This window comes from Dendropsophus ebraccatus, chromosome 3 (assembly GCF_027789765.1).
Source record: "Dendropsophus ebraccatus isolate aDenEbr1 chromosome 3, aDenEbr1.pat, whole genome shotgun sequence".
Classification (NCBI taxonomy): Eukaryota; Metazoa; Chordata; class Amphibia; order Anura; family Hylidae; genus Dendropsophus; species Dendropsophus ebraccatus.
The window spans coordinates 108,594,090-108,615,379 of NC_091456.1; the positions used below are offsets into that span (position 1 = coordinate 108,594,090).

At 44.8% G+C, this 21,290-nt stretch overlaps 1 protein-coding gene across 4 annotated transcripts in view; it reads right to left on the reverse strand.

Annotated features, from left to right (window-relative positions):
- The window catches only part of CRTC1 (CREB regulated transcription coactivator 1), a 131,029-nt gene that overhangs the window by 58,269 nt on the left and 51,470 nt on the right, over positions 1-21,290 (reverse strand). For all 4 annotated transcript variants that reach the window (XM_069962476.1, XM_069962475.1, XM_069962474.1 and 1 more), the window contains 2 exons: positions 21,109-21,203; positions 8,687-8,772 (listed from right to left, as the gene is read on the reverse strand). In XM_069962476.1, coding sequence (XP_069818577.1) covers positions 8,687-8,772; positions 21,109-21,203 — 181 coding nt within the window. The remainder of the gene's footprint in view (positions 1-8,686; positions 8,773-21,108; positions 21,204-21,290) is intronic.

Here is a 21,290-nt window from a genome sequence, read left to right on the forward strand (position 1 = left end):
ATTATAGTGTAAAAAATTTAATTTTTCATTTTCACACCACATTGTTCCACATTTGTGCCCGCCACCAGTGGGGTCCATATGCTCAGTACACCACTTGTTACATTCCCTGAGGGGTGTAGTTTCCATAATGGGGTCACTTGTGGGGGGTTTCAACTGTCTTGGCAACACAGGGGCCTTTTAAATGCAACAAGGCCCTCGAAATCCATTCCAGCCTCCAAAAACCAAATGGCGCTCCTTCCCTTTGGAGGCTTACCCTGCACCCGCATGGCGCTTTATGTCCACATGTGGGGTATTTCTGAACTCAGGGGAAATTGCTCTACACATTGTGTTTTTTTTTTATCTTTTAACCCCTTGTGAAAATGAAAAAATCAAGACAAGATCAATCATTTAGTGTAAAAATGAAAAAGAAATTTACATTAAATGTTGGTCTAGCCTTGATTATTTCCATTTCCACAAGGGGTTAAAAAAGAAAATGAACGCAAAACGTGTTGGGTAATTTTCCCTGAGTGGAAAATACCCCACATGTGGACATAATGTGCCATAAGGGCATAGGGCAAGCGATCAAAGGGACAGAGCGCGATTTAGAGTCTGGAATGGAGGATGGAGGCAATGTCGCAATTACACAGCCCCTGTGCTGCCGGGACAGTAGAAACCCCCCACAAGTGACCCCATTCTGGAAATAACACCCCATAAGGAATCTAACAAGGGGTGCAGTGAGCATATGGACCCCACTGGCGACAGGCACTTATGTAGAACGTGCCGTAAAAATTTAAAATACCATTTTTTTCATTTTCACGTCACAAATGTGGCCGTCACCAGGGGGCCATATCCCCGCTGCCCCCCTTGTTAGATTCCTTATGGGGTGTAGTTTCCAGAATGGGGTCACTTGTGGGGGGTTTCTACTGTCCGGGCCGCACAGAGGCTTTGTAATTGCATCATAGCAAGTCTCTAATGGGAATGGCGGTCATATCTATTTAGCTTGGGAAAAGGGCCAATTCTAATTTATTTGGGGGTATTAGGCCAATTATTAGTTTATAAGGTTGAAAATGACAGGTGTCCATCAAATTCAACCTGTGTTGATCCAGAGAAAGGCAAAAAAACCCTCGTGAGGCAGACGACAGTAGCCTCATCACAGGGAAAAAAATTAGTTCCCGACTCCATAATGGCGATCAGAATAATCCCTGGATCAACGTCACCCCTGAAATAGGAATAAGGGACAGAATTTAGAAAATGTAGAACTCCGATGACGTGTGGTACGCCTTGAAGCGATCCAGTATGCAGAGGCCGGGGGGATCAGGACAGGTTTCATACTGGAAAATGGTGTCCTTCCTGATCCCCCGTTACGCCACACTCTGCGCTTCTTCTGGGGTCTCCTGTTTTCCAGTGTGGGGAACGTCACCTGGAAAATGTTGTCCTGGTGCGATACGGGGTCCTTCATATCCAGAAGCGCTGGGTCCGCTCCATGGCTGCTAAATATCAGGGCTCTATTACTGCTTCTGATATTTTCGGATCGTGCCGCAAGCTACAGTAGCTCGGGCAGCGAGGGACCGGAAGAGGGGGTGCTGGTATAAAAGTTATCCCCGTACAGGTGGTAACCTTTATCCAGCAGTGGGAAGATCAGTTCCCAAACTATCTTCCCACTAACTCCGAGGATGGGGGGAGTGGGCATCTGGGGGCTGGATTCGGTTGTCCCTTCCTTCATACACTCTAAGGGTACGTGCACACTGCGGGATGGCGAAGGATAACCCTTTGTGCATTCCGCAGCTGGCACCCGCCGGCGGACTGATGCGGGCGCGCGTCTCTGCTCGTGTCACACTCCATTCTATGCACGGGCGGATTCCGCCCTCTGTCCAAAGAATGAATGTGTTCATTCTTTGGACGGACAACGGAATCTGCCCGTGCATAAAATGGAGTCTATGACATGGGCGGAGACGAGCGCCCGCATCAGTCCGCCAGCGGGTGCCAGCTGCGGAATGCACAAAGGGTTATCCTTCGCCATTCCGCAGTGTCCACCTACCCTAAATCTGTAAGTGTACCCTCACAGAGTTTGTAGAATTTCACGCCATACCGTGATCTCTTATTGGGACGGTACTAGCGGAAAAGACATGTCTGGGGGGCAGCTACGCTACCCCCAGACACGTCACTGGATGATGAGGACGATGAGGGTGAATGGAGGAAAGAAGGATCCCCCCATTCATCCTCACTGGCTGTTTCGGTGTCGGAGGCAATAATAACGTATGCCTCTGATGCAGAAAACACCCTGGGGACCATTTTTATATGGGGATTAGTATATGGGGTATGTAGATGTGTAGTGGTGTAGTGTAAAACTTTATTTCGTGTAGTGTAATAGTGTTTTTTACGTGTCTTTTTAACATTAAGTATAAAAAAAAAAAACCTACGCCAAGAAAGGAGTTGCTGATAAATGCCGCACTTATGTGTGGTACTTATCAGCAAAACGTGGCTGTAGGATATAGAAAAAAAAACACCCTACGCCAAAAAGGAGGAGTTGCTGATCAGCAGCGCACTAACGTGCAACGCTGATCAGCACTCAGCGGCAATAGGGTGCGGAAACTAAAAAAAAAAAAAAAAAAAGACAAAAAAAACCCACCTTTCTTCAACCCTATAACAACTGATAAGTGTATAAAATACACTTATCAGCCGCTAGGGGGCAGCAGTCCCGAATTCCGGAAATTGCCGATGGGAGCCGAGAGGAGCCGAAGGAAATACCCAAAGACGCGGCGAAGAAGAGGACGCGATCGGGACCCGGAAGAAGCGATCGGGCCGCCGGGATCAGGTGAGTATGTGCCAATACTTGCTGGGGACACCTCAGCTACCTAGCTGAGGTGTCCCCAGCAGGTATTTAACACTTTTTGGGGACTTATATCGCCGTGATCGGCCGGACGGTCCCGGCCGGCCGATCACGGCGATCGGGACGTGGCACCTTGGCCACCATTACTTTTAACAGTAATGTCGGTCGGTGCCGTCCTCGGACAGCACCGACCGCCATTTTTTTTCCGGGTCATCGGGTCACGATGACCCGGAAAGCTTCAGATCGCCGCTATTGGCTGATCTGAATTGATCAGCCAATAGCAGCGATCGTCAGCACGGGGGGAGTTAACCACCCCCCGTGCTGACAAGCTAGGATGGCCTGCTATACATTATAGCAGGCCATCTTCCCCGATCACTGCGTGTGTACACGCAGCGATCGGGGAAACCACGGGCGTAAATGTACGCCCGTTTGCGTTAAGGCACGGGTTTTGGGGGCCTACACTTACGCCCACGGTCGTTAAGGGGTTAAAGAAGCACTCTCACATTTTTAAATTCAATATGAAGCTAGTCAGTCAAAATACATAAGTCAGTATGTTAAAAAACAAAACAAAAAAAAAAAACATGCGTTTCTGTGCTCTCAGTGGGGTCAAAATCTCAGCCAGAACTTTCTATGTGATGAAGCAGCATAGACCGTTCTGAGAACAAGCTCTCCACAGGAGAAGACAAGCTCCCATCACAATTACTGCTGATTATACAGCTCCTGTCACATAGTTATAATGGAGCTGATGGCAGTTTATCCTTCCTGACTGTAGAGCTGACAGCAGACAGATGGTTACTTCTCTAGCTGCCTATGGGACGCTGTGCTGATGCATCATGGGATTTATGTCAGGGAGAGGATGTAGTTTGTAATCTAAAAATCAAGGTGGTGGATGATCAGCTGTCACATGCAGTCATGTAAAACGGTAATTTTTTTTTTTTTTTTTTTAAAGCTATATAAGGGGACTGTAGGAATATTAACTCACTTAAAGGGGTAATGTGGTGCAGATTTATCTATCTTTTTAAATCTAGCACCACATGACAAAGTTATAGAACTTTGTCATGTGGTGCAATTACCTTTCTTGGCGGTATCCTCGGTGTCCGGGTAATCTCGTTTGCAGCAGGAAGTCCATTAGTCTAAATCTTTCTAATCGCGTTGGCTCGGTGGCCACCTTGTGTCTTAGTGTCACAATGATCCGTCCCCTGTTAAGCCAGCCCCCTAAGTTTTGCACAGACATCCACATCACAGACAGGTGCAGAGCTGTCACAAGCATGACGCTTTAACACAAGATGGCCGTCGGCCAATGTGTCAACGGGAGTAAAAAAAGATTTAGACTAATGGACTTCTGACGGGGTGCGGGACAACCCGGACATTGTGGATGCTGGCAAGAAAGGCAAGAGCACCACAAGACAAAGCTGTGTAACTTTGTTATGTGGTGCTAGATTTAAAAAAAATAGTTATACTGCAATTGCTTTGTAAGTTGATAAGCTGATCACATGGGGACCAGTAGACGCATCAACAGTTTCAGCTAGCAATAAAAATTGTTAGTGCAGGCACATTTAGTATTACATGGTTCCCACTAAAATAAGCATCTAAGTTAAACATTGTTAACACAGAGTTTTTAATGTCTGCTTTTTAAAGCACATCTTTGGGATTTGGAGTACTCTATAATTTCCCTTTGCCCTAACACAGCAGACTAATTAACCCCCCCCACCACCACCACCACCAAACTTATGGCACTCACATTTTACTTTTATGAAAATAACAGCAGTGGAACAAAGGCAGTACTGTGATTATAACAGACATGAAGATGCATTGCTAACGCCAGAATCTGTCCTATACGTCTAGTGGATAGAGGAAGATGACATCACTTAGCAGAATATTCTTGCCTACTCATAACTATGGCATCAACAAGAAGGCAGCACACGGTCTATGTGACTATGTGCTATTTTTCTGAACTTTATGCTAAACAACCTGTTCAAGAGAACTCCTGATACAGGGACTGACACTCCACTTTAAATAAAAACCAACAAAGGCTATAAAATGACCTGACGGCAAATGTTTGATGGCTTGTAGGTAGTAATAGTTCTTTTATTTAACTGGAATTTACAGAACATAAAACTGATAAAGTAAAAAAAAAATAAATAAATAAAAACACCACATGCCTAATATGCCCATAATATAGTTTACTTTAAAATTTGTCATGGCTTGTACTCACAATGGAAAACCACTAATTTTCACTAGACATGAGCTGTCCTTGTGCTACATTGTTGCTACATAATAATAAATTTCCCCTTCAGTGTGATTGCCATGGCAGCCACATTCTGAAAGTGCTGGTCTCTGACACACATCTCAGATACGGACACTCTTTATAAAGGAAGTTATTTGCAGGAAAAAAAAAGACATGGTGCATGAACATATCCTTAAAGCGTATGGCCAGATACAGATTTCAGTAGCTGTAACCTAATGCAGTGGGTACAGAAAGTATTTAGTTTTTCGATCAATGTACATGCTGCACCCCATCTTGACAGGAAAGGAAAGAAATGTAAATATTTTTGCAAATTTATTAACCAAGAAAAACTGAATCATCCTATGGTCACCCTTTGCTGTGACACTCGTATTGTACATGCTGTCCATTTCCTTTTGATCCTCCTTGAGATGGTTCTACTCCTTCATTTGAGTCTAGCTGTGTTTAATTAAACTAATTGGACTTATTTAGGAAATACACACACCTGTCTATATAAGACCTCACAGCTCATAGTGCATGTATGAGCACATAAAAATCATGAGGTCTAAGGAACTGCCCAAGGAGCTCAAAGACAGAATTGTGGCAGGTCAGAGACCTGGCCAAGGTTACACAAGAATTTCTGCAGAACCCAAGGTCCCTAGAGTGCACGGGCCTCCATAATTCTTAAATGAAAGAAGTTTGAGACGACCACAACTCTCCCTTGCCATGCAGCCAAACTAAGCAATCATGGGAGAAGAGCCTTGGTGAGAGAGGTAAAGAAGAACCTCAAGATCATTTGCTCCTGTCTGAGCTCCAGAGATGCAGTAGGGAGATGAGAGAAAGTTTCACAGTCAACTATCACTGCAGCCCTCTACCAGTTGGGGATTTATGGCAGTGTGCGCCGACAGAAGCTTCTCCTCAGTGCAAGGCATATGAAAGCCTGCATACAGTTTGCCAAAAAACACATGAAGGGCTCCCAGACTATGAGAAATAAGTTTCTCTGGTCTGATGAGACGAAGATTGAACTTTTTTGTGTTAATTGTAAGCGGTATGTGTGGAGAAAATCAGGCACTGCTCATCACCTGCCTAATACAATCCCAACAGTGAAACATGGTGGTGGCAGCATCATGCTATGGGGGTGTTTTTTAGCTGCAGGGACAGGACAACTGGTTGCATCTCAAGGAAAGATGAATGCGGTCAAGTACAGAGATATCCTTGATGAAAACCTCTTCCAGAGTGCTCTGTACTGGGCACAAGGTTAATTTTCCAAAAGGCAATGACCCTAAGCACACAGCTAAAATAAAGAAGTGACTTCAGAACTCTGTGACCATTCTTGACTGGCTCATCCAGAGCCCTGACCTAAAGCCAACTGAGCATCTCTGGAGAGACTTGAAAATTGCTGTCCCCCCAATGTTTACCATCCAACCTGAGGGAACTGGAGAGGATCCCCAAATCCAGGTGTGAAAAACTTGTTGCATCAAGTTTTCCACAGTGCTTTTTTCACACACACAATACAAGAGGTACATTTACACATTAAATAATTAAAATAGATAAAGATACTAAAAGATTTAAAAAAACCTGCTTGCAAGAACTTACAGACTAGAAAGACTGGGGGTTATACAAGATGCAATAAGAGCATCATTTGCAGATGGTCCAGCCATTAGAAAATGCTTATGAGAGTGGGGAGACCCAGTCACCTGCCAGCCTCTAAGTACAGGTAAAAAGTGCATAGAACAGTAAGTAATATACAGTAGAAGATAAGGGGAATGAAGGGGAAACCTAAATTTAGAGAATGTTATAAGCATGCCTGAAGAGATGAGTCTTTAGGTCACGCTTGTGGGTGTTGGGTATAATCAGCTGATGAACTAGTTTCTATTATTTTTTTTGTATGGTGAGAATGAAGAGATGCCCTTCTTGTGTGTGGTTGGGTGGCGGGGGGTTAAGGTAAAGAGAGTAAGGGAGCGATAAAATGTAGAATAGGGGGACTTCTAGTTAGTGTATAAGAGGGGGAAAAAAACACCACACCACCACCATGGACAGAAAGAAAAGAAGAAAAGAAAGGAAGGTAAAAACAAGATTTAATGACAAAAAAAAAAGAGAGAAGAAAAAAAAAGGGTGGGAGTGGGCAAGGAAAGAGGTCAGGGAAAAAGCCGTCAAAGGCACTCTCAAGGAAAACCACGGCGGGAACACGAAACCAGTCTTGTAGGTCAAGTCCTGATCAGCGTCATTACTAAGCAAAAGTTGGTAAAGCTGCTATATGCGGTTTACATAGTGGAGGAGACTGCAAAAGCAAGAATTCAAGGTCCATTGGTGAAGTAGACAGGACTCCATTGGGGAAGCGCTGCTGCAGAGAAGCTTGCAATTCAGTGTATTCTAACCAAGAAAGGGTCTTCCCCAGGCAGGTCGCCTAAAGAGATAAGAAAGATTGCAAGGTTTTATCCAAGACCTGGTGGGTCCTGACACCCTCAGACAGAGACTATATGAGAAAAGTTTTCTATAGCAGACAGGAAGGCTGGGTCGTCAAAAAGAGGACTCATCAGTCCTGGATGGCGTGAGAAGCCTTATTGAGGAATTAGCTTATCCCACACCTGGAGAAAATGTCTGGTAAGGCAGGAGAAGGTATCTAAATGCAGCCGATGAATGTGGAAGATCCACGGGAGGGATCTGCTTATGAACTGCATCATGAACCCAGTCCACTAAGCATATAAAGGCAGCAACCTTGAAATAAAGAAGTTCGGAAGACCTGCGCCCCCTCACATAGCCCCATAGACCAAAAAATAAGAGCATTATAAGGATGGTAATAAAGCAATTTTAAGAACATTTAGTTTTTTATTTTAAAAAGGTTTACATTTTTTAAAAGCCGTCAAATAAAATAAAAGGTTTATAAGTTGCCTATCATTGTAATTGTACTAACTTGAGGAGCAAATATAACATGTCAGTTTTACCACAGGGCAAACACTGTAAACACAACCTCCATTCCCCCCCCCCCCCCCAAAAAAAAATGTAAAAGATTGTGTATTTTTTAATTTTACCGCACAAATAATTTAAACACAAGGAGGAAAAAACTAAAGGGCAAAAAATAAATTAGGCCTGGTCATCAAAGAGTAAAAAGGGCTACTACAGGCATTAATTTTATTGTTATTATTTTTTACTACTACTGGGGTCGCTGAGAAATTTAACAGTGTATTCTTACTTACGCTCACGCTACCTCCGGGTCCTTCCGTCACATTTTGGGGTCCCCTTCTGATCTCTCTGTCCACTACTTCCAAGATGAACTTGTATCAGCAGTAACAGCCTGCTTAGCCAATCACTGACTGAAGTGGCACAGCCCCACTGCCATTGATTGTCTGAGCGGGCTCTCACTGGCGAGATGGGTTCATCTCAACAGTAAAAGTCACTGTGTTCACTGGGGATGCCTAAGATGTGAAATGAGGACCCCGGAAGCAAGTCCAGGATGGTAAAACTGCTGGAGCAGAGCGAGAACAAGAGATTGAGACAAAACTCAAAATTCTAATTCCCCTATACGACAGCACAACAATAATGCAGATTATGTAACAGATTTTCAACTTCAGAAACAACATTAATCAGAAGTGCATTCTAACAGTCAACAACAACAAGAAACAAAAATAACTAAAATAAACAATAGAAGCTACCTTTTTTGTGTCCCATCCTTGCTTATTAAGAGGTTTATCAGTTTCTGAAGAATTGTCTTCCATTCCTGGCACAGTCAGCAGCAACACTGTTAAATCACATTTAAGAGAAAAAGATTTTAAATTATTTCACTTTTTTTTAAAATTTATACTGCATATTTGGTAAAAGGGCTTTAAAAAACATTTTTAACACTCTTATTACTGAGGTTTTCAAATTTTACAAAAGTGTATAACAGGTAAATGACATTAACAAAGTGCTACTTAAACGGGAAACAAAAAAGGCATATAACTAATAAAGGTTGTAAGAACAGTTATAAGGGAAGGTAGGTTTCCCACAGATTGCATCAAAATGGTTTTTAGAGCCAGTTAACTTATTCTACGAAGGAATTCTGACCGTGTTCTGTTTGCTTTGCCAACAGTTTGGGTTTATTATAGGTATTATTTCTTTTAGATTAGGGATTTTGTGTTCCAGATAAACATGAGCACTTTTTTTTTTATATTTAGCTATAAAATTAAAATCTGAACCCTACGTTGTTTCTGGCTCGTAAATCCATTGCCATCAGATGGATGGACTCCCGCCCTCCTAATCTCCACATGTGGAAAAAACAAGTCAACACAGTAATGATGTATGATAAAATCATTTATTTGCACCGTAAATGTTCTAAAAAATTTTCTAACGTATGGGGAGCGTGGAAAGATTCCCACCTGACAATTTCTTCCCCTGATAGGACTTAGCTATGTTGTCTGCATAATTTGAACACCTCTGTTATGTAAGTTTGTTATCATTTGTTTTGGCTGAAGATTGCTTTTACGCAGTGCCTTTGGTTATACTTGCTACCTGACGGTTATATTTGAAATGTACATGATATTCTTTTGTTGACTGTACATGTGTTATTTCTCTTCTGTACTGCTGTTTTCTACATTTTTAATATAAATGAGTTTAAAAAGAAAAAAAAAAATCTGAACCCTAGTCACCTACCTTGATCCCCTGCTGATGCCATTTGAACTATTCCTAGTAAAGGCCCTATTCCACGGAACGATTATCGTCCATATTCGGCCGATATCGGCCGCTACGGACGATAATCGTTCATGTCGGCTGATCGTTGCAGTCGCTTGTTTTTCAACATGTTGAAAAACAAGCGACTGATATAGCAGCGATCTGCTGCCGGCTCTTTGTTGAATAGGAGCGTCGGCAGCAGACGCCGCTATATCCTATGGGCTGCCCGGACGATCAGCGATCACCCGGGCAGCCCCCCCGCAGCTCCCCGCTGCCCCTCCCGCACTCACCCGCTCGCTGCAGTCGCGTTGAATAGCGGCGGCAGCGAGCGGGCAACGAGGAGCAAACGAGCGCTGAGAACGCTCGTTTGCTCCTCTTAACGACCAGTGTAATAGGCCCTTTAGTGAGTGGATCAGCGGACACAGTTCCTGTGAGGATCACCACAAAGGAAAAAGTGGAGGGCATCGGGGATCTGAAGCCATATGTATGTATGTATGTATGTATGATGCATGTGTATGTGTGTATATATATATATATATATATATATATATATATATATATATATACATACATATATACACACACACAGTGAAACCTCCCGAGAAGACCACTCCTTTGAGAAGATTCCCCCCCCCCCTTTTTTGTACAAAATTTGTGGTAGGGTAAAAAACCCTATATGAAGGCCAGAAGCAGGACTTACGTGCCGAAAATTGCTAGCCAAAAGCGCTGACAGGCACCTTGATGAAGGAGGAGGGAGACAGAAAGCGCGTGAGCAGGACGTGCGATGCTGGAGGGCGAAAGGAGGAGGCGTAACTAAGCTGAGAAGAGCGTCATAACCTCTCACTACAGGAGACAGCATCCAGCGACCAGTAAGAGGTTAATAAGAGAAACCAGAGATGTCAGAGGGTGCCATTATAGGGACCAGGGATGTCAGGGGGCGCCATGATGGGGATCAGGGATGTCAGGGGGCCCCATGATGGAGATCAGGGATGTCAGGGGGTGCCATGATGGGGACCAGGGATGTCAGGGGGTGCCATGATGGGGACCAGGGATGTCAGGCGGTGCCATGAAGGGGACCAGGGATGTCAGGGAATTCCATGATGGGGACCAGGGATGTCAGGGGTGCCATTAAGGGGACCAGGGATGTCAGGGGGTGCCATGAAGGGGACCAGGGATGTAAGGAGGCACAATCTTGGAGATAAGGGATGTCAGGGGGTGCCATGAGGGGGACCAGGGATGTCAGGGGGTGCCATGAGGGGGACCAGGGATGTCAGGCGGTGCCATGATGGGGACCAAGGATGTCAGGGGGCACAATCTTGGAGATCAGGGATGTCAGAGGGTGCCAAGATGGGGATGAGGGATGTCAGGGGGTGCCATGTAGGAGCCAGGAATTAGACATTACTGTATACTGTACTGCATCATGACAGGTTCCCCATTGTACAAGAGAGCTTCCTTATTGTATTAGCTGGGAATTTGCAGAATTGTCTCATTGGAGATCAATACCCTCCTATATTACTGGAGAACAACTGCATGGTAAGCATCCTGGGATATCGGTCGGTGTGATGCTAGGACTTTTAGTACTGTACTGCTAAAGCTCTTGCTTTTCTGTGTCAACAGTTTACAGAGGCCAAAAAAAATCTGCATGTGCACTGTACTCTTCCAGAGAACCTGCTGCAATGTCTGAGAATCAAGAGGAGAGCCGGTAAGCATCATGGTGTACTGAACGGTGCAATGCCAGGGTCTATTCTAGATGCATCTAACGAAAGAGCATTGGATACATGTGGAATAGTGAAGAGGGGGGGACAAACAAACCCAACAGTTTGCTTTTTTGGTCTATACAAAGACAGACAAGAACATCAGCTATGGAGAGTTCACGCAGCAAAAGAAAACTGTCTATTTTAACCCTGTTTGATAGAATTGCCATGATGAAGAGAAGTGAAGAAGGAAAGTCACAAGGGAAACTAGCTGATGTAAAGGCTGACACTATCACTGTTTTCTTAAGAGTAGCAGCTCATGTGGATGACTTCCTCTCTGATGTTGAGGAGACAGGTGAATCTCCTAACCATCTCACTCACCTTGCTAAGGCTGGTAATGTGACCAGTGACATGGAACACATTGATGAAGATGTTGAATGCTTTAACACTGGTGACAACTTAGATTCTCTGGTAGTGATTGCTGACAGTGATTCTGATCCTGAGCTGAGTGATGGGGGGCCCTCTGTTTCTCTAGAACAACCAATAGCATTGAACAGTGCTCTTCTAAGTGTCAGTTACTGATTGACTCACTGCTTCAAGTTGAGAGTATAAAAATGTCACTTTTTTGGGCAGAACCAATTAAAACATGTTCTCCACTATACTGTACAGTACTGTAGTGTCATTTTACATGTGACTCCTAGTCACTCACGGTATACTGGACTGGAGAGCCCCAAGTAGAAGAGCACTGCAATACAGGACTGTAGGATTCTTTTTAAAGTGTACCTTTCATTTGGGCAAGCTTTTCAGATGTCATAGAGACACGTCAAAAGTATTGATTGGTCAGGGAGTGTTCACACCAGTACTAATTGTGAGAATGAGTGGGGAGAGCACCACACTACAGCACGGTCCACTACTGCTCTGTGTTAGAAAAAAAGAGTTGGGCTCTATAGAGTATAATGGAAGTCTATGGAGCCCTACTCTTTTTTTTTTTCTTACACAGAGTAGGGAGAGGATGCTCTGTAGCATGATGCTCTCCCCACTCCTTCTCACGATTAGTACGTGTGTGAACACTCAGTCCTGGACCAATACAAACTTTTGACATGTGTCTGTGACATCTCAAAAGTTTTCCCAACTGACAGTGACACTTTAACATCTTACAGTACTCAGTTGAACACTTATTGTATGTTTCTGTTAAGTTTGTAGGCCACAGGTTTGTTCTGATGGCTGTTTGTGAAGTTCTGAAAATGTCATATTCTTTTGCAGCCAAAGAGCCGTCCTCTATGTCACTCCAGTAAGGTGGGAGGGGAGGTTGTACAGTATCTGAGCTGCTGCAAAGGAAAATGATGACTTTATAACTTTACAAACAAAAGGTATGGCCAGTTGTATCTCCCTATGACCTGAAGCATTACATGTTCCTGTTTGTTGCAAAGGGTTTTTTAAATTTCTGTTTGTTGTATGAGCAAGAGTAGAGATGAGCGATTCTACAGTAAGAAAGAAGCGAAACACTTAGTTCCTAGCAGCATTCTGCTCATGAGGCTGTGGGGCTTTGAAGTCTGCTCCTCTCCATGCTGCTCCTCCCCATGTGCTGGGAAAAGCTAGATCCAGTCCTGGGAAACTGGGAGAAGTGGTTAGTTTCTGTCCTACTGTAGATCCGCTCATCTCAACGAAAAAGCATACATGCCCAACTGGGTATCCATTCAAGAAGGGAACTCTGTACCACAGTACAGTACTGTATCTCCTGATTGCTAGGGCCCCCAGTGATAAGATATAGCACTGTACTGTATTTCAGTTGCAGAACTTTCTGAATTCTTTTGTGCTTTTTGGTTTGCAGTGTACTGATGTTATACTGTAGTCAGTTCCAGGAATAGTTTTAGGGTTGGGCAATACTTTCCATATGCAGGATGTATGAAAAAAAAAAGGTAATAATACAGTCCTGTTTGCTGTATGATGACTGTCTCATTAAACACTTGATAAGACATGACTCTGTGCTTTTTCATCATGATTTATGTGTAAATGTATGTTGTACACATTGCTGCTTCAATTATACACTTAATTCAGCATTTTCTATAATTCGTACTTTGAGAAGACCACCCCTATAAAAGACCGATTTTTTTGTGCAAAATTGGGTGGTCATTTTTTTTTTTTTTTTAAGCACCACAGTGGCAGCAATCAAGGCAAGTTTATATTTTTTAATGTTTTCTCCCAGTCTGAGCACATTAAAAAACAAACATACAGCTTAAAATTTCAATTACATGTACAAAAAAGCAAATGCAAGATGCTTAACAGCCAATTTTTGAAACATATTTGGAAAAGATCATTTAAAACATTAAGAACTAGAATACTTTTGTAACAATTATCTTTGTGGTGCTTAGAGGCAGTTGTGATCAAGTTTAGACAATATCCCTGACAGTTTAAAGAGGTTTTCCAAGATTAATAACATAACATAGTAAAAAAAAACATCTGGCTGTACTGCAAAAGCCTAGACAAACCTCCCCATATACTTTTTTTCTCCTATATCAGTGTCTCCTGCCATGATACATCTCTGTTTACATCTTGGCTGCTTGTTTACATGCTGCTCTGCCTGTTTCCTTACACAGTACACCTAGTGGCCACAGGCGGAACTGCAGTGTATACAGAGATTATCTCTTAGCTCTGATGCTGCAGTCCTAGCATCCTCCCACAACAGGTCCTGGCTCTTCATTGCACATCCGTAGTCCTGTCCATAGCTGCAAGTCCACAGCTACGGATGGGAATACAGATGTGTGAATGCAGTTTAGGAGTGTGAACCCTAATGGAGATAGTGAAAGAGTAGAGTCATGCCAGTCTATGCAAATGCTACTGAATAATTTGTTGCTACATTAAATACTAGAGGCCACTTCCATAAATCTGTTTATTCAGCCAGACATGTCCCCCTTGCAGCCAGATATGGCCTTTATAGTCAGATATGCCAACCTTGTATCCCAATATGCCCCCCTGCAACCCGATTTGACCCTACTTTTAGCCAGTTATGCCCCTGGTTTTAGCTAGATTTGCCCCCGCTTGTAGGCAGATATGCCTTTTATTGTACAGGGTTTTTTTTTATTTTATTTTAATGTCACACTATCCCAGTTCACTGCTCAGTATGCCCAGTATGCTGTCAACTAGCAAACCCAGGTAACCCCTTTATTCCCCTGAACTAAGCACAATGCCCTTCTTTACCCCTCACTCTCCCAGCTCCGATACTATACAGAAGATGGCTGCTGTTCAGTTATCCCCTTCACTGTACTCAGTCCTGTAACATGCAGTAAATCAACAGGGCTAATAACCCTTTCAATGTTTTGGTTGTACAAGCCTGCATTACGCAACCCTTTTAATGCTACTATGTGATGCACTCTACTTTAATGGTGCGTTCACACCTACAGGATCTGCAGCTGATTTTCCGCAGCAGATTTCATTTAAATAACTGAACACAGCATCAAATCTGCTGCAGATCTGCTGCAGATCCTGTAGGTGTGAACGCACCCTTAAGGGATATTCAACTCATTTTAAACTTTTAATATGTTGCTCTCCTGACTGAGAACATAACAAACATGCCAATAACAGCCCCATGGCCAGTAAATGGCTCAAAGTGCTGTCACTGTCCAGACAAGTTTGTCTCGGAAGTGGAGGTGGGATCAGTCAGTGGGGGAGATTAATGGAATACTGCCTTCAATACCCCTGAAGGGCATTTCAAATACCTTGTTATGCCTTTTGGGTTATGCAATGCCCCAGCAGTCTTCCAACATTTTGTAAATTATGTATTCCGTGAGTATCTTGGACGTTCTTTGGTTGTCTATCTTGATGATATTTTAATGTTCTCCCCCGACTGGTCACATTTCACACGTCCGCACTGTCATGGAGCTTCTGAGAGCTAATCGGCTATGTGCCAAGTTGTCTAAGTGTCAATTTGGAATTCAGGAGGTTTCATACTTGGGGTACAAGATAACCTTGAATTCATTTAGTATGGGCCCTTTAATAGGACCAAGCCATTAAGAACTGAGAGCAACCGAAAAACCTCAAGGCCCTGCAGAGGTTTTTGGGTTTTGCCAATTATTATCGAAAATTCATCAAGAGCTTATCGCTCATAGCCAAACCTCTTACCGATTTAACCAAAAAGGGGGCGGATCTGGTACATTGAACCCCTGACGCTAACTTGGCATTTGACAGGCTCAAGCGGTGTTTCTCTGAGGCTCCGGTGCTGATAGTCGGACTTTGAGCGTCCTTTCATAGTGGAAGTGGACACATCCGAGGTGGGGGTAGGAGCTGTTCTATCCCAAAAATCTGCAGCTCTTACCAACCTCCGACCTGTTGCATTCTTCTGGAGGAAGTTCTCCAAGGCAGAGTGCAACTACGACATAGGTAATAGGGAGTTTTTGGCTATAAAGATGGCCTTTGACTAATGGAGACACTTCCTCGAGGGAGCAAAACATAAGGTGGTGGTTCTTACTGATCACAAGAATCTCATATATTTGGACCAAGCCAAAAGTCTCACACCACGCCAGGCCAGATGGGACTTGTTTTTTACCAGGTTCAATTTTGAAACTACTTAAAGGCCTGGTTCCAAGAACGTCAAGGCTGACACCCTGTCCCGCAGCTTTGACATTGAGACCTTGCCCAGGGTCCAACCTGATACCATCCTGTCTCCTGGTGTGGTAGTGGCTGTTTTGCAACCAGAGCTGGTGACTCAAATCGCTGAGTTCCAGTCCCTGGCACCCCGGAGTCACTACTGTTTGTACCCCCCAATCTCGGTCTCTGGGTCTTAGAGGAGATTCACAGCTCCGTGTTAGCTGGACACCCAGGGGTGGCAGGAACCAAATACTCTCGCGCCACTACTGGTGGCCTTCCTGGGCCCGAGATGTTACAGGGGTATTCCCCCAAGAGCTAAAAAAATTAAATGCTCCCAAACCTAGCTGGTCTTACTCACCAAGTCCCCCTGAGTATTTTGAGCCGTCTCCCATCTTTCTAGCTGCTGCAGTTCCTGAGTTACAAGTTTTTCTAAAAGCCAATCTATATCCAAGATAGGAAACTACATTTCCCATCATGCAATGCTTCTGCCTGATGATGGTGAAGTAGCAGAGCTGAGACAATGAAGGAGATGATGACGGTGTAGCAGAGCTGAGATGGCGGTGTCAGTGTAGCAAAGCTGAGTTGGAAGTGACATTGTAGCAGAGCTGAGTTGGGGGGATGGTGTAGCAGAGCTGAGTTGGGGATGACAGTGTAGCAGAGCTGAGTTGGCGGGACGGTGTAGCAGAGCTGAGTTGGGGGTGACATTGTAGCAGAGCTGAGTTAGGGATGACGGCGTAGCAGAGCTGAGTTGGCAGTGACGGCGTAGCAGAGCTGAGTTGGCGGTGACGGCGTAGCAGAGCTGAGTTGGCGGTGACGGCGTAGCAGAGTTGAGTTGGGGGGGGTCGGTGTAGCAGAGTTGAGTTGGGGGGGTCGGTGAAGCAGAGCTGAGTTGGGGGGATGGTGTAGCAGAGCCGCGGGCGATTGTAGTGGCGGAGCTTGCTGCGGGCGATGGGGGCAGAGCTTGCGGCGGGTGATGGGGGTGGATCTTGTCGCGGGCAATCGCGGGGCGGAGCTTGCCGCAGGCGATGGGGGCGGAGCTTGCCATCAACGATTGCGGGGGGCCGAGTTTGCCACGGGGGGGGGGGGGGGGGGGGGGGGGGGGGGGGGGGGGCGAGCGCTGGGCTGGGGGGGGCCGGGTGGCTGCTGTTAGAGAGGGAGACAGTCACAGCTGCGCTGATCACTGTCTCCCTCTGTAACAGCAGCCACCCCATCAGTGTTCTCAGTCACTTCACTATGCTGGGACTGAGGACACGTGATGCCGACACGGAGGGTGGGGGCCAGGAGCAGGGAGCGTGTTGGAGTGGACTGAGGTCTGATGATTCTATGCAATCCGTGGAGGTGAATGCAGCTGGATAACAGCAAAACTGTGCAGAATCCGTAATAACTTTATATTGGAAAGATGGAAAGCTACGGGTGGGCAACGTATTAATGCAAAAATAATTTTGGGGGGAATACCCCTTTAAGTTCTTTGCAGATGCATGTGAGACCTGTGGCAGGTCCAAGGTTCCTCGTAAACCACCTGAGGGGTTATTGCACCCCCTGCCTGTGCCGAGACCGTGGGCACATATCTCGATAGATTTCATCACTGACTTTCCCCTGTCAAAGGAAAGACTGTCATTTGGGTAGTTGTGGATAGATTTTCCAAAATGTGCCATTGTATTCCTTTGTGCAAACTACCCAACGCTCGTACTTTGGCTACACTGTTTATCACATTTTGCGCTTGCATGGTATACCTGAAAACATTGCGTCCGACCGAGGTGTTCAGTCTGTGGCTAAGTTCTGGAAAGAATTCTGTGATCAACTGGGTATCTCCTTGTCTTTTTCGTCTGCCTTCCACACACAGACGAATGGGCAAACGGAGAGGATCAACCAGTCTCTAGAACAGTTTCTGAGATGTTTCGTGGCTGATGCCGAAGACAAATGGAGGGACTTTATATCGCTGGCTAAATTCGCCTTGAATAATCATGAGCAGTGCTCACTTAAGATGCCATCATTCTTTTGCAATTATGGCTTTAACACAAGGTATTCCTCGCCAAGTCAGTTAACCCCTCCGCCGAAGTCATTTTCTCGAAACTGTGCACAGTTTGAGCCCAAGCTCATCAGAGCTTGGTCAAAGCCCAAGAGCAATTCCAAAAGCATGCTAATAAAAGATGCATACCTGGTCATCAGTACTAAAAAGGTGTGGCTCTCTACAAAGAACCTGAGGTTAAGGGTGCAGTCTGGCAAACAAATATATTGGTCCATATACTGTTGTTGAGATAATCAACCTGGTTACTTTTAGATTGAAATTGCCTACTTCTTTCCGAATCCATAATGTGTTCCATAAGTCACTTTTGAAAAAGTATGTTCCTCCAGTCTTAACTATTCATTCCTCCTGCTCCACTGGTCATCCAGGGGGAGTTGAAATATGAGGTGGAGAAAAAACTTAATTCTCCTTGGCTTCAGGGGTCTTTACAGTATCTGGTCCACTGGAAGGGCTTTGGACCAGAGGAACGTACTTGGGTTTCTAGTAAGGATATGCATTCCCCATGGCTGGTTCGACAAGATCACACACAAAATCCTTCTAAACCTTTTCCGTTTAATGAGGGTCCTGAGGCCCCTCATAAAAGGGGGGGGGGGGGGGACTGTCAGGAATGTGCAGTAGCATGGTGTGAACTGGTTACGGCTTTTGCTTCTGTGTGACACACCAGATTGCTTCTCAGCTTCCGGCAATGCAAGGGATACCACTGAACTCTCCCAGCCTTGATTGCTGCAGCTGAACAAATCTGGTTGATTGATGTTCCTCTCTGCCTGTCTGGAAACTGGAGGGTCCGAGCGCCGGTCCAATGGGGATCCGGACTGGGCTCTTGATCCTGATAAATGAATGCTGAAGCCAGTCTTTCCCTGCTGGCTAATTAGGTTCATACCCTGATCCCAGCTCCCCCTGTCTATTCCTGCGATCCCCATACCTAATCCCTCTGCTTGCTCGACTTTGTTACCTGACCTCTTGCTTGACTTTTTGACTATCCGATTGCTACCTGATTTTGTACTGCCCTGCCCGTTTAGTTCTGAACTTGCTTGTTTGACTATCCTATATTGTGTTTGTTTGTCTTGTTCTGTGTGCACGTATCCAGTACAGGGAATGTCTTTGTGGTTGTCCCTGGCTGCCTAGGGCCGTTTGAGGCAAGTAGTTAGGGACAGTTGGTGGGTTCAGTATTAGGGCTCACTGTCGAGTCTTGTCCCTGCCTCCCTGTCCTGACATATACCCACAAAATGCTGGACTTTTTTTTTTTTTTTTTTTTGAGAAAATATATGTACCACTTTATTATTTACAAATCAAAACATGTTAAGTCTCACAGTAAAGAGAAATAAAGACAATACAGTAATACCTCAAATAAACAGATTATAAGAGAATATACAGTTTATGCTTTACGATACTGGGCACTAAGCATAAAGTGCTGCTGTACATACTGCTACGTAGCTAAGGAAGCACACAGTATATGCCAGAAAATAAAGAGAAAAATTTCTCTAAAAAAAAAATTAAACTACAAACACTTATGCCAATAGATTATATTACCCCCATGACGTGCCACAGGTAGAGTCCACCACACCACTCACGCGCCGTGTGTTTCACGTATTGCTTTATCGAGGGTGACACTGCTCATTTTAGCAGCGAAAAATTAAGTTGCCAAAATTTGGAGATGGGATCCTACCAATGGGCTTAAATGATGGTTACACTTTAAGGCTATGTTCACACTAGTTTTGCGGGGTGGAACATAACCTTACTTTCAATGGGATGCCGGTCGGAGCGTACACACATCGTATACGCTCCGGCCGGGATCTATGCGGCGCCGCAAAGAAATAACAGGTCAGTTTTCTGCGGCCGGAATTCAGTGAATTCCGGCCGCAGAAAGACCTGTCAGTTCACACAGTGAAGCGAGCGGCTCCGGCCGCTCGCTTCACTGTGGGCTATGGGAGGCTCTGATGCGGGCGCGCGCATCAGAGCTCCGCGGCCGAAAGATCATACGGCCGGTACTTAAAGGACAAGTGCCATGAAAAACTTTTTCCCAGTAATTGAAGCACATTACAAAGTTATATAACTCTGTAATGTGCTTCAATCACCTATCTGCCTCCCTTCCCTGTCTTTTCCCCCCTCCACCCCCCACCAGGAAGTGTCCTGACTCACACAGACCTGATTACTGTCGTCTCAGCTCCTTCTCCTGTTACACTAGCCTCCCCACTCCCCTGCCTTGTCAGGTGACAGGCTTACTCAGCTCCCATTGGCTGAACAACTGCAAGCCATCACTTGTCACATCTCACTTGCTTATCTTCCCTCAGACTGACTCGGCACATAGGAAGCTCCCCCCTCCCCTCATACCCTCTCTCCTGCTGCCCTGGACTCAGTGAAGGAGTCATGTCACTAGAGAAGATAAGCTGAGCAAGCAGACTCACCTGACAAGGAGGGGGAGGCTGGTGTGACAGGACCTAGAGCAGCCCTCCTGCTGATGACTCATCCTCACAAGAAGGAGCTGCCTGGTGACAGTGACGACAGTAATCAGGTCTGTGTGAGTCAGGACACTTCCTGGTGGGGGGTGGAGGGGGGAAAAGACAGGGAAGGGAGGCAGATAGGTGATTGAAGCACATTACAGAGTTATATAACTTTGTAATGTGCTTCAATTACTGGGAAAAAGTTTTTCATGGCACTTGTCCTTTAAGAGATGATCCGGCCAGAGACCAGCCGTTCCGTGACCCGGCCGGAGTCACGGGACGGCCGGTCTCATCCGTAGTGTGAACATAGCCTAAAAGGGATCCCCATCTCAACTAACATAGTTAAACTTGGAGGGCATGCAAAGCTGCATGTTCATTTTCTCACATTGTTGACACCTCAATGTATGGGTCGGCTGATCTGTTCTAAAATCAGTGGTCGGACTGATATAGATATATAGATATATATATATATATATATATATATATATACATAGATATTGAGTATAAGTATTGGGATATGGTATGTGTATATATATATATTATAATTATAGCAGGATATCAGGAGAAGGAGGCTACATATTTGCAAGCCTATTCAACTTGATGTGCAGTACAAGGATAACTGTATTAGTTTAGATGGAAATACCCCTTTAAATATAGCCAAATTATGAATATTTAATTAGTACCTCTCTTTTGTTGAAGATCCTGAGAGCTTCCACTGAAGGTTTCCTGTTGATTGGGGTTCATTGTACTTTGATGCAACGCCGAATCAGAATTTGTTCTAAATTTCAGAAAAAGAGGAGAGTAGTGAATATTGAAAAGTAATCACTTTCCACATACTCTTGCACCTTTACTTATTTTCACTCTG